The sequence below is a fragment of the Ambystoma mexicanum genome, chromosome 1p, assembly GCF_040938575.1.
Source record: "Ambystoma mexicanum isolate Mex_15411 chromosome 1p, UKY_AmexF1_1, whole genome shotgun sequence".
NCBI classification, from domain to species: domain Eukaryota; kingdom Metazoa; phylum Chordata; class Amphibia; order Caudata; family Ambystomatidae; genus Ambystoma; species Ambystoma mexicanum.
Genome location: NC_090921.1, coordinates 1,004,875,073 through 1,004,899,093, shown reverse-complemented (window position 1 = coordinate 1,004,899,093; position 24,021 = coordinate 1,004,875,073). Strand labels below are relative to the sequence as shown.

Genomic DNA, 24,021 nt, shown 5'->3' with positions numbered 1-24,021 from the left:
TTTGCAGCGGGATCTGCTGCGTTTGCTGTATTTGTGGCACAGGTGTCTGATACTACGTGTGATCTTGGGCATAATACTCCTGCGGTGCTGTTTTATACTGTGGAGAATAGCCCATCCCACCCCTTGGAGCTTGCCAGTTATGTTGCATGCCCACTCTACTTCTACATGTGTGGGCTATATGTCCCGTCCTCCCACAATTCCAGCATCACTGAGGTTGTCCTCCATTAAATCCAACGCCTCCTTGAGGGTTTTGAAATCTGCTTTGTCCTCCAATTCCATTCAATCTACCCTGTGGCCAAACATTGTACCCACCTTGATCTATAAGGCCCCGCATTGCTTGGCTGTGCAGGCTGTAACTCTTGTGAGGCCACGCCTTCACCACTCACCAATACTGCTCCTTCTATGGCAAACTTCAAGAACCTTTCTGAACTAACTTTGCTTCCTCCTACTTTCTGTTCTCAGCTTTTTTCTTATTCTTCTCTTGTAATAATCGACAATAATGTACGATAGTCAACTGTTTTTCTGGCCATGGCTTCGCGTCCATCCCTACCTTTTTTTTCATCTCCAGTTGCACTGGCTCAGGCAGTCCCTGACGTAGAATATGATAAAATAATGCTACTATTTTATCCCATGGTTCCCTTGTCTCAAAGCACCAATGTTCTTCAATCTCCTGAATAAAAACAACATGATCTACGCCCTTACCCATTTTCCTTGTCCTAATCGCACCCATGTCTTGTGTGTCAGGATATTGTATTCTAAGCGCCATCCATATGTCTGCTCTACAAATATTAAATGGCACTCCCTCATGTGTTACATTTGTGCTGTCACACTCACAAATGTTGTCAGCTATCTCCCCTAGAATAGCTGCTAGTAGGCCTTTTAAGTCACCCACTGCTAACATCATTCCTGCCGTCACCAACTCATAAATCCATTTTCTTGCACCTGCAGTCAACCTAGGTAATTTATATTTCAAATGTTCTTTATCCAGTTGTGGCCACGGTATATATTGTTGTCGTCCTCCCTCTTGCTCTAATAATGGAAATTGCATAAATTCTGGTCCACAATCATATCCACCTATGCTCCTTGTCTTCCAGGTGGGGCTAGTTACGCTGTTAGTCTTCATCCTGACAATGACCTTAATCTACTTACATAAGGCAGGGATATTGTGGTCGTTCAGAATATTTAATAGGTTCTGGTGTTTTTTCTTTTGGGTACTCCAAGTCTGACCATTTTGTTTATTTATTTGAACAGCACTTATACACAGGTGGAGTGCTTCAAAGTGATTCTAGGCAGGAAGGGAGCAAAGGTATACAGTAGTCATTCTTAGGCCTTGAAGTTTTCGAATGATCCAACTAAAAATAACTAGCGTACTAGGCCTGACAGCATTTCTCCTAGTGCAAGTGTGTGAAGTGTTTAATACGCAACTACTCTAGGGAGGGGAGACAGGACAAATGAAAATTCAGGTACATGCAAGTGTACAGACAGAAGTGCAAGGGAGGGGTGGGGGGGACAAGTACGCCCACTTGAGCAGGGACCTGGGTTAAGTGCAGAGAGAGGTTACCCCTCTCATGGAAACGAATGCTGAAAGTGCAGTAGTGCTGGTCAGAGAGCAGAGGCCCAGAGGCAGGTGCAAAGACTGGCAGTGGAGCCTGGGACCTGTGAGGCTCTGGAGGTGAACCAGGCGACCAGTCAGCAAAAACTGAACTGAGCTAGGGAAGAGGAGGAGAAATGCAGGAGGGAAAAGAAAGGAGGTTAGCGAGGGAGAGAGCAAGAAGAAGAGGAGCACAAGGTCTTGAGGAGTTTCCGGAACTTTGAGCTCTGGCCGGCTCAAGACGGAGAGAGGCAGGGAGGCTGTTCCAGTGGGAGGCACCTACAGAGGATAACAATCTACCCCCAAATATCTGTTTGGAGAAACGCTTACACGCAAAGAGTTGGAGGTTTTGTAAGTTAGCAGCCTTAAAGAGCAGGAATGGAGTGGCTGGAAAGGAGAGCAAGCCAAAAACTTTAAAAACAAGTTAAGGTCCCAAGTTGATATTTGGAATGGTGTAGGAGGAAACACATTTGAGAGTCCTTTTAGAAACTGAAGGGTATTTTGAAGTAAGATGCCTTTTCCGAGGTGCGCTTGAATATGGAAAGTGCTGCTAGATAACCCTTGATTGTTCCAATGAGGAGCCGCATGTGTGCCAAATGTAGTAAAAAAAGATAACACTGTAGATGTATTGCATTGAAAAGGGTCCACATCCTTTTCCATAGGGGCCAGCTGCAGAACTCGTTCCAACGGCAGTAGTATAAGGACTGTGTGGCTGGCCTTCTGGCCGAAAGCAAATTCTCCATTACTTCATCCAGGAGGTCCTAATCCTTGTATCTCAGCCTCTCAGAAACCATGCGTGAAGGCTGAGTGTCTTGACCTCTGGATGGAGAACCCGACCATCCTCTCGCAAGAGAAGGTCCTCTCTTTGTGAAAGATGTATTGGAGGGCAGATGGACATGTACAGAAGGTCCAGGTACCAAGTTGTCCTGGTCCAATCCAGGGCAATTTGGATCATGGATTTCCCAAAATTTCTCAACCTCCTGATCACGTGAGGAATGACGGGGACTGGAGGAAACGCGTACAGGAGAGGAAACTCCCAGTCCACTATGAACGCGTCCCCTAGAGCTCCTCTTGAAGGAAATTCCCTAGAGCAAAACAATTCACAATTCCGGCTGCGAACAGATCCACTGGGTTCCCCAAAGGGTCAAGATCTTGAAGGACTTCCTGAGCTAGTTCCCACTCATGGGAGACTGTGCTCTGTCTGCTCAGAGTCTGCGAACATGTTCGCTTCTCCGGGTAGGTGAACTGCTGATAGAGAGACTCCGTCTTGAACTGCCAGAGTCAGAGCTGCATTGCATCTCTGCATAGTGGTAGTGAGGTAGTACATGGTCACTGTGTTGTACATCATTATCAGGACATTCTTTCCCCTTACAGAGGGCAGAAAGACCTTCAGCAGTAATCCGATTGCCCTCAGCTCCAAAAGGTGATGTGTAGTTTGGACTACGCGTCCGTCACTACTGTTATCTATGGCCATGGTTGCCAAAAAGGTTCTCCTTTCAGAATGTTGTCCTCGCAGGCCCACCACAGAAGGTCCTGTGAGAGACTGCTCGGAATCTGAAGGAGGTCCGACATCCTGTCTGAGAATTAGAACCACTGAGTTCTGAGAGCCCACTGAAGGGATCTCATTCTCCGGCGGGCTTCTGGCACCAGAAAAATGCAGGATGCCGTGAGGCCGAGCAACCTCAAAAAGTCGAAGGCCGGAAGACACGGGGCACTCTGAAACTTGATGACCATCTGAAAAATGTCTGGAGGCCTCACCTCGGGTGGCAAGGCTTTCCCAAGGAAGAATCCAGTACTGCTCCAATAAACTGTAGTATCTGAGCAGGTATTATGTGAGACTTCTTGTAACTAAGGGAGAAGCCAGTCTGTGGAGAGAGTGGCAGGTGATAATGAGATTTTCTTGGGCCTGTTCAGGTGAACGTGCCCTGTGCAGCCAATCGTCCAGGTAGGTGTAGACGTGAATCCCCCCCTCTCCTGAGACTTGCTGCCACCACTGCCATTAACTTGGTCAGCTCGAATAGTAGAACTGATAATGAGAACCACTGATGAAATCACCAAACAGTGATATTGCTACCATTTTTTTAGCTTCAGGTAATGCTGGATCTTTCCTGAAGGGCACACCCTTTTTGTTTGTGACGCCATATATAAAAAACACTAAGAACTTTGAATCGAGGAAAAGCTCTGACGCAGGAAAAATATTGACTCCTATGCAGAGGTGAGCCTCTGACGAGATGTCGTCCCAGGGGTGTGGAGTCATGCTAGACCGCGGAGCCAGCGGTTGTGTGGAGAGCGAGTGAATCACTGGAAGGCTGGTGTCCTGAAAGACCGGAAAGCCAAGGTTGAGAGAGAGACTGAGAAGCAACAATCTCATCTGGTGGTGCGACCACAAGGAGGACATTGCGGGACTGGGGTCTGGTAACCAATGCAAAGACCAGACTGCAGAAGGGAACCTGGATCTCCAAGCTCCACACGAGAAGTGCATCTGCCACTGAGGCGAGGAACAGAAGGGAAGCAAACGCTCCTGAGAGAACGCAATTGAGAGGTACGAGTATTGATAATCAAGCTGACAGGGTTATGGGAGCCTGAAACACTCAAGCAGAAAGAAAACAAGCCTAATAGAGGGGCTTCGGAGAGCCCCGAGAAACTAAGACTGTCAAAGCTGGGGAAGCTGAGAAGTTACAGGAGCCTGAAGAACCAAAGTGGGCAGACTCCCTATAGTAACCAAGTTGCATGCAACTAAGTGAACAGAAAGTCAGAGGACTTTGGGAAGTCCTGAGAAACAAATAGACTAACATCCAATGCTGGGAGAGTCACTAGGGGTACGGGAACTGAGCAAACCCGAACGGGCCGAGGCCCCATCGAGACAGAGGGAGAGTAATCCTATTAGAGGACTTGGGAGTCCGAGAACCACAAAGGTTAATAAAGAGAACTGGAGAGAAAAGAGAACCTGGATGGTGTCAAGAACCTAGCCGAATCTTTGTAAATTGGGTGAGAAAAAAACCTTACATTTTCCGGAGGAAGAGGAAACTGTACAAGCACTATCATTTTTTGACAACCAAACCTACAGAGAGGTTGTGAACTGTGTTTCGGAACACTGTTTAACTTTGTACATGAGGAGAAGAAGCCCAAGTGATTGTCTTTGGCTTCTGCCTGGCCCAGAGGCCATCGCTCCTCCTTCATATTGTTTTTCTTCTAAGTGATAGGAAGAGTTAGCTTCTAGGATTTGGATTCAGGACTATTTATGTTCAGACACTGACCGAGCACCCTTAGTTTTAGTATCATTAGGTAGGGAACTCCACTCATAGCGGTAGGGCTAGGTAGGCATTTTATTTTTATTTTAAATTAAAAACCCTTAACATGACATAGTATTCAGAGTCCTCCATCTGGTTCACCAGTCTATTCTCCTGGTGATGCTATGACACAAAACCAGCACTGCATCTCTTCTTTAGGGTCTTCCCCAGTGTCCCATGGGATAAACTGGTTTATTCTTGATAAATGCATGGAGGAAATGTGACATACCGAGCTATTTGCAAATAACCACAGTTCAGCCTACAGACTTTGTCCTATTTTGTATGAAGTACATTCTAAAGCACAATAATTCCTCCAAGGTACTTGCCTGAAGTGACAATTTCCAAGGGTTCCACTAGGGTCCTTCGAGTTCTCCACAAAGCACTGGATTTCTAGTTACTTTTGCTTATTTATTATGGATTTTTAAATCTATGTCTTTCCATGTAGATCCTAAGGCAGGAGTGTATCACTGTGTATTCAAACTCTTTACCTCCTCGGGGAGCAATATGAACCACTGGGCCTAGGAAGTGTAAACCTAAAACATATCCAATACTTTGGTATCCCTCCTGGCTTTGCTGGACATTGTGTGCTCCTGTTTTCGACCTCAAAGTGTTATCACTGCGCTGTGTGCGTATGTATTATGTAGCAGGAAATCTGTGACTAAATTCTGTGTGGCATCCTTGAGCAGTACTAATTGCAGTGTTTATAATTGTCATGGGATTTACCCCAAACATACCCATGAAATTCTATATGTATAGTTTGCCAACAAGTATTGAGCTATCAACTTAGAGTCAAAAGTGAGTGAGGCTGTAACTGGCCATTTACTTTTTTTAAATTACACTGTGCTCTATCATGTTTTCCGTTTCACCCAAGTAGTTACTTTTAGCTCCTAGATCTTCAACGTGTGAACTTGTAATGAAAGTGTATACTTTTCAGTTTACCAGTGTGGTGTAATCGTTTGTGGCGACTGTTGAGAATAATTGTACCTCCTTGCCAACCTTCCTCCTTTCTTGCCAGCCTTTCTCATTCCTGTAGGTAAGCCTGACCTCTCTGCTACATTAACTATTGGAGAGTCTGGTCTTTCCTTACCATTAGTCTAGATGGTTAAACAGCCTTTAACAGAGGGTTGTGCAAAAGTATCCTTAGCATTCTGTGTGGACATTCCATTAGCAAAGTAATACTGTGCCACCCTGTATTTTCGTTCACCCTGATCTACATCCTCAGAGCTAGCTTTGATCTTTCAACCCCAGTTATCACCCGGTGAGCTCAGGATAGGCTAGATAACAAACCTCTAATCCTATGTATTGGGCATTCCTCCCAACAAGCAGGATTAGAGATAGTTAGAAATGGTATATACATAGCAGATTCCGATTTCCATGCCTTCCTTTAGAGACATCACAAGAGTTGGATGTGGCATACAGAGCCTGCTGCCCTAACCTTCCTTCAGACACACCACAAGAAGGTGGTGAACGGAGTATGGTATAAGCAGCGACACCATTCCTTATTTCCCTGCCATGATACGCAAGATGGGTTAGAAGTTGGGTGATAAATGCAAAGGGTGCAGTCCTTACCTGCTTGCAGAGATACTCAGAGAACTTGCTAAGTCCTTCTTCGTGCAGACCGAGCAGTGGCATGATCTTGAAGAACCGCTCCACTTGAGGCAGATCACCTTCTTTGATGGCTGCATCCAATTTCTCACTGACAATGATCTTCAGTCGTCGCTCTGCATCTTGCAGGAGGTCCAGGTTGGCATTAATAACGGTGCCTAGGAAAGGGTTACATAGAGAACAATAGTGCTCTGTGAGAAGTGGTACACTATGAGATGGGATGGAAGGGAGCATTGTTCAATCCAAAGAGCCCAAATTCTTGAGGAAACGTATTTGATTAATGCACTGCCACATGTTTAAAAACGTAATTATCTTCTTGCTAGATTATATTCACAGCTCTTCAAAACTAAAATGTTTTGGGAGTTGCTTCTGTCATATGAATAAAACAATTAACTGTTTTGTATTACATTTGGGATCTAAAAGAACAACATTTTTCAAATATATGGCAATAATCCCATTTGAAGAGCATGGGAATGGCTGCTATTCCAAAACTTGTTGCTTAAACTCTGGCATAAGGTATCATAATTCAGTCTTAAAAGGGAGGAGGGCCACGGAGGGAAATCTGTTGTCGACATTAGAAATGCCCACATATTTCTGCTGGCTGGCATGAGCACCCATGGTATATGCCTCCTTTTCCATCCTTACTCATAGAAAAAAGCATATACATTTGCTGACATTAAAAAAGTATCCCTATTCCAGCATTAGTTGACAGAGTGCTGGTTACAGCATTTTCCAGGGCTCCACCTACAACCAAAAGAAGGTAGGGGTCCTTTTCAGCAAAACCTTCCATGGAACAGCAGCTTCTATTCCAGCCTGAAAGAGACAGTGTAAACTTGGACTATTTTACTCTAAAAAATTAGCGGTGCTCTCCCAGAAGCCCTTCAACAATCTGACGCAGGTGTACACACTGGATTGGACAAAGCTCTTGCCCAACAATGGGTGCTCTCTGCAATCCCTTACTGGCCAAAGAACGTATAAGTTACTTACCAACTGTAACATTCTTTCGACTGGATGTTCCTCCCATGTATTCCTCATCTTATGATATTCATCCTGCCAGCTTTGCTGCTTCGGAAAAAGAAAATTCTCGGCAGAGGGCGCTGTGCACAAGGTCGTGGCATTGATGCCCCTCGACGGGCTCCGTACCATGTCGACATCACCATCAGTATAAATAGCTTGTGCCGCACCCGTTGGCTTCAGTTCTGTTTTTGAGAGGAAATATTCGAGGAACACCCAGGCATGCCTCATGACTAATAGACTCTTCGTGAAAGGAAAGTGTAAGTAAGAAAACTGTATTGCAGGGTAGGATGGGAGGGGCGATGATGAATATGTGGGAGGAACATCCAGTCGAAAGAACGTTACAGTTGGTAAGTAACTTGTTCTTCGAATGGATTGTGTCCTCCCACGTATTCCTCATCTTATGATCGACTCCTATAGCAGTGGTAATTTTTGGAGATGGGAGTACTAGTTATTGTTCTCATGGACGGAATGAAGTACCACATTGGCAAATAAACCCTCATTGGAAGAAGAGGCATCTAACCAATAATGCTTGATTAACGTATGCATTGATGCCCATGTTGCAGCTGAACAAATACCTGCTGCAGGGACTCCACTCTTCAGAGCCGCAGAAGTAGCCATCCCCCAGTGGAATGGGCTCGAAGCCCATCCTGTGGGTCTTTTCCCGCCAATCTGTAGCACTCAATTATAGCCAGAATGAACCAGCGGGATATAGTCTGTTTTGTCACCGCTAATCCCAATTTATGACCTGTATAACCTAAAAAAAATTGGTCATCTTGACGTAATTTTGACATTCTTGAAATGTAAAAACAGAGCCCTTTTGAGGTCCAGTCTATGCAGTCTCTCCTCTTTGCCAAATGAGGAGGATAGAATGTGGGTAATATGATTTTTTTGTGACAAATGGAAGTCAGAAACTACTTTTGGTAAGAAAGAGTGTTTAACCACTTTGTCCTTGTAAAAAGTAGTATATGGAGGTTTACATGAGAGAGCCTGCAGTTCACTAACCCAGCGTGCTGATGTTAAGGCCACACGAAGGACAGTCTTTAATGTTAGAAGCCTCAACGGACAGGAGTGCAGAGGCTCAAAAGGTATACAAGTTAGAAACTGAAGTACTAGATTTAAATCCCAAGTTGGGACAAGAAAGGGGACTGGAGGGTATACATTAGTAAGCCCTTTCAGGAATTGAATTATTAATGGAATTTTGAAGTAAGAAACCTCTTCTGAGGAGCGCTTGAAAATGGACAGCGCAGCTAGGTATCCTTTAATTGTTCCGATCTGGAGCCCCAGATTGGCAAGATGCAATAGGAAAGAGCACCTTTGGGGTGCCACATTGAAAAGGGTCCACATCATTATCCGTTGCACCAGTTACTGAACTTGTTCCAATGACACCGGTACAAAGATTTTGTTGCTGGCCTTCTGGCCGAAAGCAAAATTTCCATTACGTCATCCAGAAGATCCCAATCATTGTATCTCAACCTCTCGGAAACCATGCATGAAAGTTGAGTGTCTTGACCTCTGGATGGAGAATCCGACCTTCCTCTTGCGAGAGAAGATCCTCTTGATGTATTGGAGGGCATATGGACATGCCCAGAAGGTCCGGGTACCACAACGTCCTGGCCCAATCCGGGGCAATTAGGATCATGGCTTTCCTGAACTTTCTCAACCTCCTGATTACTTGAGGAATTACAGGGACTGGAGGAAACATGTACAGAAGTGGAAACTTCCAGTCCACCATGAACGTGTCTCCTAGAGCTCCTCTCGGAGGAAATTCCCGTGAGCAATACTGTTCGCAATTCCGGTTTACCGTGGGCGCAAACAGAGCCAATTGAGGGGTTCCCCAAAAGGCGAAGATCTCCAGAAGTACTTCCTGAGCTAGCTCCCACTCGTGGGAGACTGTGCTCTGCCTGCTCTGAGCGCCTGCCGCTGTGTTCTGCTCTCCGGCTAGGTGCACTGCCAATAGAGAGATTCCTTCTCGTATTGCCCAGAACCAGAGCTGCATTGCCTCTCTGCACAGTGGTAGTGACCCTATGTCTCCTCTCTTGTTGAGGTAGTAAATGGTCACTGTGTTGTCCATCATTATCAGGACATTCTTTCCCTGTACAGAGGGCAAGAAGGCCTTCAGCGCTAGTCTGATTGTCCTCAGCTCCAATAGGTTGATGTGTAGTTTGGACTTGTATAGAGACCAACGACTGCCGATTGTTAGATCGTTGGTGTAGGCTCCCCACCCTGTGAGTGAGGCGTCCGTTACTACTGTTCTCTCCGGCCATGGTTGCCAAAAAGATTCTCCCTTGAGGATGTTGTCGTTGCAAGCCCACCATAGTAGGTCCTGAGCAACTGCACTCGAGACTTTCAGAAGATCCGACATACTCCCCGAGAATTGGGACCACTGAGTTCTGAGGGCCCATTGGAGAGATCTCATCCTCAGTCGAGCCTGTGGCACCAGAAAAATGCAGGATGCCATGAGGCCGAGCAACCTCAGAAAATCAAAGGCCGGCAGATGCTGGGCATTCTGTAACTTTGTTACCATCTGCAGAATGCGGAGAGCTCTCACCTAGGGAGGCAAGGCTTTACCCGAGGAAGTATCCAAAACTGCTCCAATAAACTGGAGCTTTTGGGATGGTATGTGAAACTTCTTGAAATGGAGGGAGAAGCCCAGGTTGTGAAGTGACAGGTGATCGACAGATGTTCCTGAGCTTGTTCGGGAGAACGCGCTCTGATCAACCAATCGTCCAGGTATGGGTAGACAGGATTCCCCCCTCTCCTGAGACTCGCTGCCACAACCGTCATCAGTTTGGTGAAAACCCTCGGGCGGAGGTCAGCCCGAATGGCAGAACTCGAAACTGACAGTGAGAACGGCCAACCACGAACCTCAGGTACTTTCTGTGCTTGGGATGGATTGGCACATGAAAGTAAGCATCCTGAAGGTCCAATGATACCAACCAGTCTTGGAGTTGGAGACCCTGAAGGATCTGAGAAAGGGTTACTATCTTGAACTTGTCCTTCCTGAGGAACTTGTTCAAGTTTCTTAAGTCCAAGATGGGTCTCAATCCTCCGTCCTTCTTTGGAGAAAGTAGCGGGAGTACCAACCCTTGTTCTCCGCTACAGGTACCTGTTCTATTACACTTTTCTCTAGCAGGGTTAATATTTCCTGCAACAGGAGCAGTTCTGGAATTTTGACGCAATTGGTTCCCGGTGGATGGTCCCGAGGCCTTTTTAGGAAGGGAAGGTAGTAACCTTGAGCTACTGTTTTCAGTGCCCAAGCATCTGAAGTAATGCCCCGCCATGCTTTCAGATGCTGAGAGATGCTGCCTCCCACCGGGGTTTTGTGTGATGAGGCCTCAGAGTGATTTGGAGGCGGCTGTAGGAGCGGCTGAGGGCAAAGATGCCGTTCCTGAGGCTGGTTTTGCACTTTTTCCTCATCCACCACGAGCGACATATCTCTTGCCTCTTTGAATGGCATGTCCTCTTCCTCTACCGAGTAGTACCGAAAAGACCGACCGCTCCAGGAAGATGAGCCCGAATAAAGCTTTCTGAGGCTGTCACATGGATGCGCTAAGAGATTTAGCTGCCGCTTTTGAGGTCTGTAGTTTTTCTAAGCTTTCACCAGCTTTATTAGCAAACACCCTCAAGCCATCAAAAGGCATGTTGAGAAGTCTGGCCTGCACATCTGGTGCAAACCCCGACTTCCTCAACCACGGACATCTGCCTAGCACTGTGCTTGCAGCCATGGATCTGCTGATACTATCAGCAGTATCCTGTCCAGACTGGAAACATTCCCCCATTGCCTCCTTTCCGTCTCTGACAATATTCAGAAAGCCTTCCCTTTCCTCGCCTTCCGGAATATGTTCATCCGCTGCCGAAATGCAATCTCACAGGGTATGGGTGAACCTGGCCAGGGTAAAGGTGATAGTTGACTTGATAGACATGCAACCTGTGGTAAAGAGCTTACGGCCCCAAGCATCCACCTTCTTATCCTCTCTATCCGGGGGGATAGATGAATATGCTGTTTGTCTGGAGGAAGTTGCAACCTGAATAACCAGACTTTCTGGAGTGAGATGCCTACTTAAATAATCAGAATCAGAACTAGAAGTTCAATAATTTTCCAAAGAAGTATAGTTGACTTGTTCCTGATACAGCAGCAACTGTATCAGGAACATCCCAGTTTTTTTCTACCGTTTTTTGAAGTGCCCTATGGTAGGGGAGAACTGGATCCTTATGGGGGCCCTGGTCAAGTATGTCAGTCATATCATCCTGATCAAAAGTGGGTGAGGCTCTACCCCAGCCCATGTATTCAACCACTCTATTCATTAGACTCCTGTACCCTGAATCTGCATGTTCTTCAAATATAGAAGACATAGACTTAAAGAAGTCTGACTTAGGTAAAGGAGTAAATCTCCTTCCGTGTAAATTAGTTTGGGTCGAAGGAATCTTCGAAGACACCGATGATGTCTTCGACAAAGGTGTCGAAAACGCTTTTGGCTTCGATGTCGAAGCCGTCAGCGTCGATTGAGTCGGCGAAGTCGTCAAGGGTTTCAACGACTTATGTTTTTTAGACGGTGTCAGGGAAACACTTGATTCCCGAGGAACCTCGACGATTTGACGTTGATGCAAGTCTTTCGAGTTTCACCCTTACTACTGGATTTTTCCACAGTAGTTCCTGCCTTCCCTGTGTTGTCCGACGGAGCAACCGGGGTCTGGCTATTTTCAGGCTTCTTTGAGGGGGTGGGGGCCGAATTCTCAAAGACCTTCATCATCTTCCTTCTAAATTCATCCCATTTTGTTGGGGAATTCCGACTTAGTCGGGCAATGTACCAATTCGGTAGAGGTATCTGAGGAAGAAGAGGGAGATCTATGTCTCCTCTTAAACCTTTTTTGAAGAGGAAGATGAAGAGCGTCTCGATCTACTGCGTGGTCGAGATCTCAGAGTGTTTACGACGAATCGCTCGATTTCCTATGTCTTTTTGACAAGGCCTTCAAGGAGGGTCTTGGAAGCTTCCTGCCCCACCGCCAGTTTACCTTTCCTCTCACAAAGGGCTTTCTCCATCATCAACTGACAGGAGCCGCAGTCGCTGGTTTGATGGTCTGAACCTAGGCACCAAAGACAAATGTGGTGAGGCTCTGTAATCGACATCTTCGATCCACAGTCGATACATTTTTTGAACCCCGTCTTGGGAGTAGAAGAGGTGGAAGAAGACAACATTTTCTGAAGAAAATTTCAAAGCGCGCCGTTCGAGAGGGAAGCAATCGGAAAAACGGAACTGAAGCCAACGGGCGCGGCACAAGCTATTTATACTGATGATGACATCGGTACGGAGCCCGCTGAGGAACGACAATACACAGCACCCTCTGCCGAGAAATTTCTTTTTCCGAAGCAGCGAAGCTGGCAGGATACAAATATCATAAGATGAGGATTACGAGGCAGGACACAATCCATTTGCAAGATTAATCTGTAAGTAAGTCTAAGATAATGAAGGCAACGACTCCCTTCTCTCACACGTGTCCTCTCACCATATAGATACATTGACACCCCAGAAGGGGATAAGACTGAGATAAATTGAAAGAGGTAACAATCTTTATATAAAATAAAGAAGGCACGCAAAGAACTCTGCTGCCCTAGAGGGATCTGCCACACCAATACACGGGCAGCACATTATAAAAAGGCAATTGCATCATCAGTAACATCATCAGATTCTGGTGGCTCCACTACTTAGGGTTGGTGGGGAACATATATTACTTAGGGGATACTAGGAGTCAGTTGGTTAATACTTTTCAGTCGATCGCAGTTCACGTGGGTCAGCTGGGTTTATCTCTGCGGTGAAGGTCAGGGCAGAGAAGAGATACATTCATAACTATCTAAGCTAAACAACAGGAACTGATAATGTGTGAATAATAGTGAACATAAAAATCATTACGTGGGGGTGCTTCATAGACTACATCCTAATTTACTGGCATTCCGACCCTGCATTGTTGGGGGGTCATTAAGAGCCGGATCCCCCTCCCAGGTATTGTGCCAGAGGTGCTGGAAGAGGGGCTTTATGTGCCTGGTAACTCATGATATATGTGGGCATATGTTAGTGTTAGGGGACCATATATTACATTGCAGGAATAGGTACACAGTGGAAGGTCTGTAGTGGTCTGCGCACAAGGATCAAGGGACGAGTGTCTATCTACATGAAAGAGTGGAGAGCTGTGAGGCCTGTGTACTGTGGCCTGGCAGGGTGGGGGTCTAGAGGGTATGGGCAGGTTTGTGGAGATGAATGGGCATTACAGCCTGGGCCTGCTCTGGTCTCATGATTGGCAGAGAGCACAGTCATCGGGAATGATACTAAGCATTTGCGGAAGTACGTGGTTGAACTTCCGTGAGAACCAGGCTTGCGAGGAGCCGACAGAGGGTGGCGGGGTTGAGGGCTATCCATGTGTGGGACTGGGAAAGCTTGCAGGGGGACAGTTTCAAGGCCGAGCGCAAAGATGGCATTTGAGGCAATACAAAATGGTATCTATAGCTTGGGCTTGGAGTTGCTTTACAGTGCAGATTTCCATGTTTTACTATGAGAATTATGTGCCATGGGGGCGAGTGTCTTCCCCCCTTGGTCAACAAATCCTCTGAATACTGCAGGGAGGGCGAAGGGGGATGGGATAGGACCATCTCCTTCCCAACAATAAAAAAAAGTTACAGTAAGCAATGCAACAATAACTGCCCCCTTTCATTGCTCATACCCAAGTCACATAACAAATGACATCACAAACATCACCAATGACAACATCGATTACATCAATGCAGTCATGGTCCATGGGTACGGACCACAAGGCACGTTCTTCAGTAGAGGCATATGAAGCATGTGCTCGAGCCATGACTTTCGTGAACTATTTCTCATTGTACCCACAAGGCATAGCTTTTGGTCATGACCCAGCAGTAATAAAACAAGCACTGCAGGCCATCCCTATATTAGCAACATAGCATAGCATGATAGAAAGGTAGGTAACATATAGTGACAGAATACATGCAGTTTCCTGAACAAAATTATGGTTTACATCTGCCCATGGGTTGGTGATCACTAGGAAATATTTTATTTTTGCTGCATTCCTTCCATAGACATATGGAGACTCACACAATGAACATTTGCTTTTGTTTGCATCGGACTTGACTTTTGAAGGTAAGCAACGCCTTTTTACTTTACTTAGCTTGCTTAACTGCTCTATTTCGGGGCCGCTGAGTAACCACTATGGCCGTCAGTGCAGGGGTGCCCAGTTGCAAAATTGCTTGTGGTTTTCAAGCTGCATACATCAACTTTCAGTGAAGTGCAGCAGGGGTCATTTGCGTGCCTTCTTTTGTTTCAACTAACATTTCTGGTGGCTTCATGTTTTGTCCAAGACGGGCTGGAAACAAAGGATATTTTCCTACAGTCACTTTTACTTCTCTCATGTTCACACACATTTTCTGCCTGTCCTTTGGCCATCTATTCCTTTGCCCTTTTTCTTGCCCTCTGAACGGTGTGTGGTAGTGGGTGGATGTGGGAGCTGGGACTGTCCAATCCCAGTCCGCATTCTGGTCAGACAGTGTGAGTCTGTTGCTGGGCAGATGTGGTGGCTGGAGGCTTTCCATGGGTCTGAATGGGTAAAAATTAAATTCTATGAACTAAAGTGCGTCTTTTCCAGAAAATAATTATTTTAGCCCATCACATTATGATACCTTGAATCTCCCTCTGGTTTATATATATTTTCTCAAAATTTTGATAAATTATTAACCAGCCGCTCAGAAGACCAACGTTTAAACTAAGGAGGAACTCTATGGGATATGATATGACGTTCATCAAGAAACTTCATTAGTAAGTTGATCATTTGTGTTATTCAGGGCATTACAGATTTAATTAATTAATTTACAATAATGTCCATACAGCGGTTTACAAATCTAAACTTACGTGCATCACTACTGCACTCTCCCAGACTCGCTCATGCATACACTGCCACTCATCCACATACCTCGCCTCCCACACACAAGAGCAGCACTCCAGAATACACCACACCCACTAAACACCACTCACCATTGCACCCTCATTCTTGAGCCCAGTACCACACTCAGCCGGAATCATGCAGGCACATACCGCCTCTGACCACACACCACCCTACTCGCATACACTTAGACCTCTCAGACCTTCTGGAATACACTCCATCCTTCACCCTCGCATCCTCTTTCCTGAACCTAGTACTGCATACACCCAGAATCACTCACACAGGCCACCTCTCACCACCCTACTCTCATACACACAGAACTCAGACATTCCCAAATACACCCCACCCGTCAAACATTTTTCACCCTCGCACCCTCATTCCGAAAACCCACATTACACCCCACAAAACCTTTTCCCTTTGACCCCTCCACGCAAACCCCACACACAGACCGACCCCATGGCCACCACCACACACCCTCAAACTATGACCAGAGGAGCTGTCTGGCCCGCCATGAGTCACCCACTGCCTGCCCCCTGCCAACTACCCCTGCTGACCCTCCTCCCACCTTCAAACCCTCTGTCCCGGCCACCTCCCAGAGAACCTCCCAGAGAACCCACATCCTCTAACATCCCATCAGCGCCGACCCTCCAATTCTCAGACCAGAGGGGCACTCTGGCGCACCCAAAAACAACTGATCGCTGCACCATTCTCAACAACCCCGGCACACCCCCTCCCATTCTCCCACTTCCCCTTTCTGTATCCATAGGCGGAAGGCCTTCCCCCTCCCAAATTGTCCCACCGTCCAACTCTCAGACCAGAGCAGCCCTCTGGAACTCCAAAATAAAATGCCCCACCGCCAGCACAACCGTAGCGCCTACCTTTGAGAACACATCCTGCACCTCTCTCACTGAGCCCCTGTCCCTCGCCCCTACAGCTACAACCTAGGGGATCTCGACACATCAGTCGCTCTCTCACAAATGCTCCTCTCCTCTTGCACCCTCCAACCACACACCCTCCCTCACATACACTTTCAACCGGTCCCACACTCTCCAAAACCACCCCAGAGGAATCCCGGGGGTGCTGCGCTAGCTTATGCCCAAACCCTCCCCAAGCCTACCCACACCGCTAACTCCAGCGCTACCTTCACCTCCCTCGCCCCAACCTCACCTCCCTCGGCAAGTATTGCCCACCAACCTACCACCTGCTCCATCACACTGACCACTACCAGAAGTCCACCCATTGACACCTCCTTACCTTCTATCAGCTTGGCACGTCTTGCCCTTTCCCAAACCATCGCTTCGACCCACTTACCCACAGACCCCCCCCTCACACACTTTCAGCACCCAAATGCACAAATCTCATATGTAGACAACATCCCTCGCCCTCAACTCTGCATGCCTCACCAGCCTCAATCCTCCAAGCCATTTGCTACCAATCAAACCGCCCATCCCACGCCAGTACTCGGTCAAAGACATGCGACACCCACCCTCTCTACAAGGTCCTGAAGCACCTGCGAACCTCTGCGCGCCCATTTTCAGTGTCCCCCCATCTGTCCGTCCATCCGTCCTATTACACTGCCCTAACGCAATAGACCATCTCCCACCACAACCACCAATCTACCCCGACCATCCCAGCCCTTTCAACCCTGGACACCCGGAATAACACCATCCCCACTACCTCTCTCAATGTCACCTGCCTCCTTTTCAATGCCCGCTCCGTAGCCAAGAACAGACAGCATCTATGATTGCCTAACCTCTGAGAACATCGATCTTAACCTCATCACAGAAACCTGGTTCCTTGGACGACCTCAAGCCCATCGCTCACGAAGCATTCCCCACTCACTAATCACCCACAACAGACCTTCTAGAGGAGGGGGATTAGCTATTCTCCACAAACCTCACATCTCTTTACCTCCACTGAAACACAACCCAGCACAGCCAACTGCTAAACCCTTCTAGTCAAACTCTCTCTCCTGCCTAATCTCTCACACAGCTTCCTACTCATCTACAGGCCCCCCAGCTATGACAGACACTTCGCCAACAGCCCATGCGACTCACTAGCGGCCACTCTAGTTAACCAACCTGCACTTACCCTACTGGGAGACTTTAACATCTGGTTCAAACACCTCAGCAACTCCATGATTCTACCCCTGGTTTACAGCCTAGATGCACTCCATCTTACCCAGCATATTACATGACCCATGCATACTGCTGGCCACACCCTCTATGGCATTTTCAGATCTTCCGACCATCTCCACGTCCACCCCTCATCTGGGCAGACCACTCTGCCATACCTTTCTCTCTCCTCTTCTCCTCCCAAACCCCCTACTCCCCAAGTCCTCATCTACCCCTAGACCTCAGTTCAAGTGCTGGAACAAGGTCATGGTACAACCGGACCTGGCTGAGGCGCTGCTAAGCACCCTCCTCTCACTCCCGATCACAGATAGCCTCTTACCCATAGAGCTCTTCGGCTCCTGGCTAAATTACTCCCTCATTCCCCTAACCCCTTCCAAGTCTGCTCCCTCCTGCAAAGGACCTACACCTAAATGGTTCACCCTCCACCTGAAGACTCTAATAACCCATAACCACACCCGTGAGTGTAAATGGCAACCTTCCAGAACCCTGCAAAGCCGATCAATACTAGCCCACCACCACAGAAATTACAAAATCGGAGATCCGAAAGGCCAAAAAAATTCTATTATAATAAAAGGATCCTGAACTGCTGTAGCGGCAGCAAAGAGTGCCACAGGATCATCAGAGAATTCCTGAACTCGCCCTGCACCACAGCCCCGACTGCCCCCTCAAATGCTCTGCAACTCCCTGTCTGAACACTTCCACAAAACAGCCCCAGATAGGACGGTGACCATCAATCCCAAACTCTCCATCCTGTCCACCAGCCCTACACCCCCCCTCTGCAAGAACCAACCCGCCTCTGCCACCCCCACACCACCAAGAACCCTTCTTTCTGCTCTTTCAACCCTCCGTCTCCCCCTTTAACTCCCCTCGACCCTGGTCTCGCCTCCCTCCTCAAATAAATCTTTACCTTCACCTGTGCAGAATTGGGGAGGTCCATTCTTAATTATTCCCTCACCTCCGGCAACTTCCCAGAATCCTTCAATACGGCGCAGGACAAACCTCTGCTTAAAAAAAAAAAAACATCCCTCGACCCTCTCCTACCAATCAACTACAGTACCACCTCCAACACCAGATTCCTGGCAAATCTCATCCACCGCACTGCATACTCACAGATCAATGGTTTTGAGGAATTTAACAATCTCCTAAACCCAGCGCAATCAGGTTTCTGTCTGCGCCACGAACCGAAATCGCACTGATCTCTATATCTGGGATGACCTCAAAGTCACAGCAGACTCAGAAGGATGCACAGAAATTGTTCTTTACGACTTCACTGCAGCGTTTGACATCATTAATCACATGATCCTCTCTGACAGACTGCACTCCCTAGGAACACGAGATTTAGCGCTGACCTGGATCGCCTCACTCCAATTGTAGACAGCAAATCGCCCATCTCCACCATTTTCTTTCCTCTGCACGCCCTGTAATTACTGGAGTACCTGTTAGGGGAGTTTTCCTAAAGTCCTACTGGTAGTAAGACTTTTGTAAGCTATCCCAGTGGTTTGTAGACCCCCAACTCTTAGCATCGTTGTGTGCTAACTCGGGACCTTGGTAGAGTGGCAGAGCAGTCGGGCTTATCTTAAGTGGAAGATGTGAGGTGTAGATAAGTACAGGACAGCCAGACCCACCCCCCCCTGTGGGAGCTGGACCTATTCAGGCACTCTGGCAGACAAAGGGCAGGGTGGTGAAAAACCCCTCCCCCACTTCCTGTCTGCCCAGACACCCTGGGGCCTAGACAGAGATACCCAAGGGTTCCCAAAAAAGGCAAAACACACACATAGGCCTCCCCATCTCAGAATGGTAGAAGGGCTGACGAGGAACAGCCATGTTAGTAATGGCGAAAAAAGGAGGGTCCCAAGTTGGTACTTGGGTGCCCTTATTGTGCACCACCAAGGCTATGGTCATAGACTGTGGTACCAAGAAATACACAATAGTTGGTATAACACGTCCACCAGCCATAAATATGTAACTAATATGCCACAGGCGCAGAGAGAATGGAGATAGTAGGTATCCCTTTGGCACTCCACTGAAGGTGGTGTGTGCCAATCTCTCAGTCTGTAAAGTTTTGGGAGAGATACCAAGTATCTCTCCATCCTTCCTTAAGAACTGTAGTTGCTTGGATATTACAAAATAATCTTTAAGTGGGACCCTTAGGGTCCCCAGCAACATTGACCATAAAGAGCTGTGTGATGCAGTAGTAAAAAACAGATGCCTCTAAGAGCTATGGAGCAGACAAACGTCATAGTATAGGTAGAATACAAAGAATAGAGTTCTTTGTATTAGGAAAAAAAAATAAGAATTCAAACTAAACTAAATCAATCGATTTAAGGCAAAGGAAAGGAACCAGGTAGAAAGAATGCAAATGTTGACTTTTATTGAAAGGAAATGATGGTTTTAGGAATATTTGTGTAAAACGTTTTATTACATTAAACTAATTCACAATAAAAAATAAAAATAAAGAATAACGTTCCAAATGACAGAGCCTAAAATAATGAATGAGTGACTGGAAAAAGGCTCCACTCATTTATGATTTAAAGAAAAAGGTCCAGACGTCCAGCAAAAAGTGCCAGGGGTCTCACTAGGAGAGGGGATGATGCAAAATAATGATACATCTCCTTAACAGTACCCCAAGGTGCATGCCTCTCACGCCTTCTCTTCAATCTTTACTTGACCCCCCTTGTCCAGGATCATTCGCTCACACAACCTTGTTAGCGAGATTTATCCTTTCTGTGCAAATATCCTACCACCTTAGAGAGCCCCAGCTCTTTTGCTGGACTTAGGACTTTCATTTTAACTCCTGAGTAAGTGGGACCTCCTTCTCCCTTTCTCACATGTTTTTTAGTCGACATGGATTTAATGTTTTCACTATTTTTGGAGTCTGACAAACTCCATAGGCATCTGTTTTTTGTATAGTGACACACAGAACCCGCAGTGCAGTGTCACTGGGAAATCCTTTGGATTCTCCTTAAGGTTTAAATAGCTTTTCTCGGGTCAACTACAGTTCCCAAGAATAGTAAAGTGAAATTGACTTTACTTACCTTTTCTCTTTGTAGGTCCAGCACACACCATCTTATGTGGAGTGCTGGGGAGTTACTTAGTAGCCGCTTATCCTACTTTCTCATGTAACATTTTTGTGTTACCATCACTACTTTAAATGGCTGGTGCCAGGGGTTACATTTTTCCTACCATTGTGCTTTTCTATCACAGGCTGAATCCTCAGCTGCAGTACAGCACCCATGGGTGACCATTTTTGTAAAAATGGCCCCCCGTCTTCTTTTCTGTTTGAAAGATCTTCCTTGGCTTTTACTCTGTGCACTGAGACAGGTTTGAGCCCTTTGTTTGTCTTGTCTTTGGTGGGCTTCAGCCCTGAAGCCCGTGCCTGAAAGGACAGGATGCGAGGGAGGGTCCCGAAACTCCCCTGTCCTTTGTTTCTAGGAGTGCCTGAAAGAAAGTAGTCCCGATTGGCAGGCTGGCTGTCCTAAAAAGGACAGCCACCCTGCTGTGGGAATTGACAGTCTAGGCTGTGCATAAATGGGAACTCATGCTTAAAAGGCGAGGTTCTTGGGACTACAGGCAGAGTCGACCACTGGAAGAAATATCTGAATAAGAAACTGAAGAGAAGCCTGCTGCAACCTCCTGGACCTTCAATTGCCCAGTGAAGCCCTACTGCTGTGGGGACCTTCTTTTTCACCTAGACAGAGAAACTCTTCTCCCCTTGGGTTAGTGCGACCAACTAACCCTAAGAAGTTCTCCAACGCCAACCCAGACTTGCTGTGCCCCTCTGTTGCTGCAGAAGCCCAATGTCAGGGGTCAAGTGTCCATAGTCGAGTGCAACGTCTGCCGCGGAATGAAGCCGGCCAAAGCTCTCGGAGCCTCCAAAGGACCCTCCAGAACAGGAAATCCCGATCCAGAGTCACCCCACCAGAGTGCAGGGCAGAGGGAGCAAGGAAAGTCCAACTGGTGTACATAATTCTGCATCGGTGCTGTTTGCAAAGCGCTGAAACCGCAAAATGCTGCTGAACCGAAGAAAATTCTTGGATGCTAACGACCTTCCAGAGTACTGCCGCAGGAGCCTCCAGACATCCTCCCTCTTGTCCCCTCGACTAAGGCTCAGGAACCAGGGTCTGCTGGGCTCTAGAAAGACGGAATCCAGCTGGACACCTTTCTTCTAACCAATGGTACTTTGTCAGGCTTGGGGGTACTCACCTTCTTGCCTTACGTGGTGCTGTCTCACCTGAGACTTGCACCTACTTACTTTGAGTTGATTTCAACTCCTTTTGCACAGACTTAACAGCTTGTGTTCCTACAATAATTTCTTTCTGATCTCTCTAACTTTGTGCAAGACTTTTATTCAAGAAGTGCTTCAGAACTATAGACTGTGTCCAAATGACTTTGGCTGTCCTAGCTCCCTAAAGGCACTCGCCTAATCCATGGACTTTGTTATAGCTTATCCTGCCATAGGTTGTGGCTTGTTAAACATTACTACTGCTGGGAAAAGGCTTATCTAGACTTCATTGGAGGATTCAGTTGTCGTCACATGTTCTGAGAAACTGTTCCAACCTTTTTACTTCCCTTAACCTTTCCTTTCTGCAACTCAGAATCTAAGCCATATATTGGTGTAATATATAAATGCAAATACTATCCTTCTGATTCAAGTCACCTGAGGGTGTAGGAGAAATGTATTAAGCATATCCAAAGATTATTCACTGGCTTTATTGATTCTGAAAAGTAATTTCCAAGTTTATTCGTATTGTTACAATTTCTTGCCTTTTTAAAGCATGTCGATTTAAAACTGATGTTAAATAACGATTTATAACTGAAACCTTGAGTTTAATTGTTACTTGGCTACTTGTATTTACGGATTTCATTTGTACAGCTCTACAGCTCACATGTACCCCTCTTGAGATAGGCCTGGCTGCTCAGTCACACTACCAACTTGTATAGTACGACCTATACCAAAAGGTGGGTTACCTAATACCAAGCAGATTAGTCTTGTGTAGACAGTGTGACTACACCAATTCTTACCTAACAAACCTCAACTGCAATAACTGTGTGGATTACACAAAAATCATGTTAAAATTCCTAAATTGACCACCTACCCTTGCCCTGACCTAGCAGCATGTCTCACTGATGTTGACTGCTGGATGACAACTAGCCATCTCCTTCTGATCCCAGGTGAAACAGAGATCATGGTATGCAGCAAAACTGCTCTATTTCCCCAACCGACTCCCTGGCCACCCTCACTAGGCACCCCCCTCGCCACCCGACCACCACCACTCTCCAAAACCTCAGCTGCACAATGGATTCAGACCTAAGACGGCCTTACCTCACCAACAATGCATCCAAATCTTGTATTTTCCACCTTGGGCCCCTGAAGCGCATCTTCCCTTCCCTCTCCTACCCCTACAGACTGTCTGCAATTATGTCCATGGTCATGTCCAGACTGGATTATGCGAACTCCCTCTACCTCAGTGCACCGGCCTACCGGCTGTGAGGCACCCAAGGACGTCTTCACTTCTTTCCCCAATATATACTCCTCCGAGGTAACCAGGGAAAAGGCTGTCACTATTGGATCCTGACCCTGTGGGTGGATATGCGAGGGGGGGTGGGGTGGGGGGGGACAACTGGGTGGAAGAGACGAGGGGATGAGACACCTTTAGGTGAGACATGGTATACCTCAATTTCCCTTTCACCATGAGGCCTATGTCCCCCAACGCTTTTATAGGTTGTTGTCAAGCCGTTCCCTATTTTTCCTGTAAATCATTCCCTAAAACACACGAGTTATATACTGGGACAAGGAAGAGACCAACTAGAAATACACAGCCTCTTTATCGATACATACACGTATCAACAGCAGTTAGGTACTGGGACGAGAAGGAGGCAACTAAGAGCAAGACAGAACTCCCAAAACAGCAATGAGTGGTCTAGTCTTTTTCTGCCCAATCAGCCTGGCGGGAGATTTAAAAGCAGGAAGTTTGAAGAACATGGAGGCAGCTGTGGAAGCACAATGCGAGACTGCTTTGCGAGAGCAGACCTCACCTGGAAGACGGCATGGCAGACGGAGTACTCGAGGAACCATAGAAGATCCAGAGGGTATGCAGTGGGAAGAGTGGCTAAAGGAAACTGGATGCCTGTGGCAGAGTACGGAAGAGGAACCAGCGTGAGCAGGAGAAGCTGCAGAGTTAGGTCCGTGCTGCGAGCTGAGCATAGTTGGTGGAGCGAAGCCAAAGAGCCGCTGGGAAGACTACGCGAGGAGCAGCACGAGAGAGAGAGAGTTTGTGACAGCTGGAAGTCTTGTGGAACGCCGTAAGAACCGACCAGCGAATTAGTCTAGAGAAGGGGATACCGGGATGGCAGGCGATCATGCAAGACTTATGAGAAAGTGAATGAAAGCTCTGATTTAAATGAAAGCAAGAATTTTGATGAAACCAAGTGTCTT

At 46.9% G+C, this 24,021-nt stretch overlaps 1 protein-coding gene across 1 annotated transcript in view; it reads right to left on the bottom strand.

Moving 5' to 3' along the window:
* Positions 1 to 24,021, bottom strand: part of COG4 (component of oligomeric golgi complex 4) — a 984,804-nt gene that overhangs the window by 658,301 nt on the left and 302,482 nt on the right. The window contains exon 5 of the mRNA XM_069654962.1: positions 6,451 to 6,644. Within this exon, the coding sequence (XP_069511063.1) occupies positions 6,451 to 6,644 (194 nt within the window). The remainder of the gene's footprint in view (positions 1 to 6,450; positions 6,645 to 24,021) is intronic.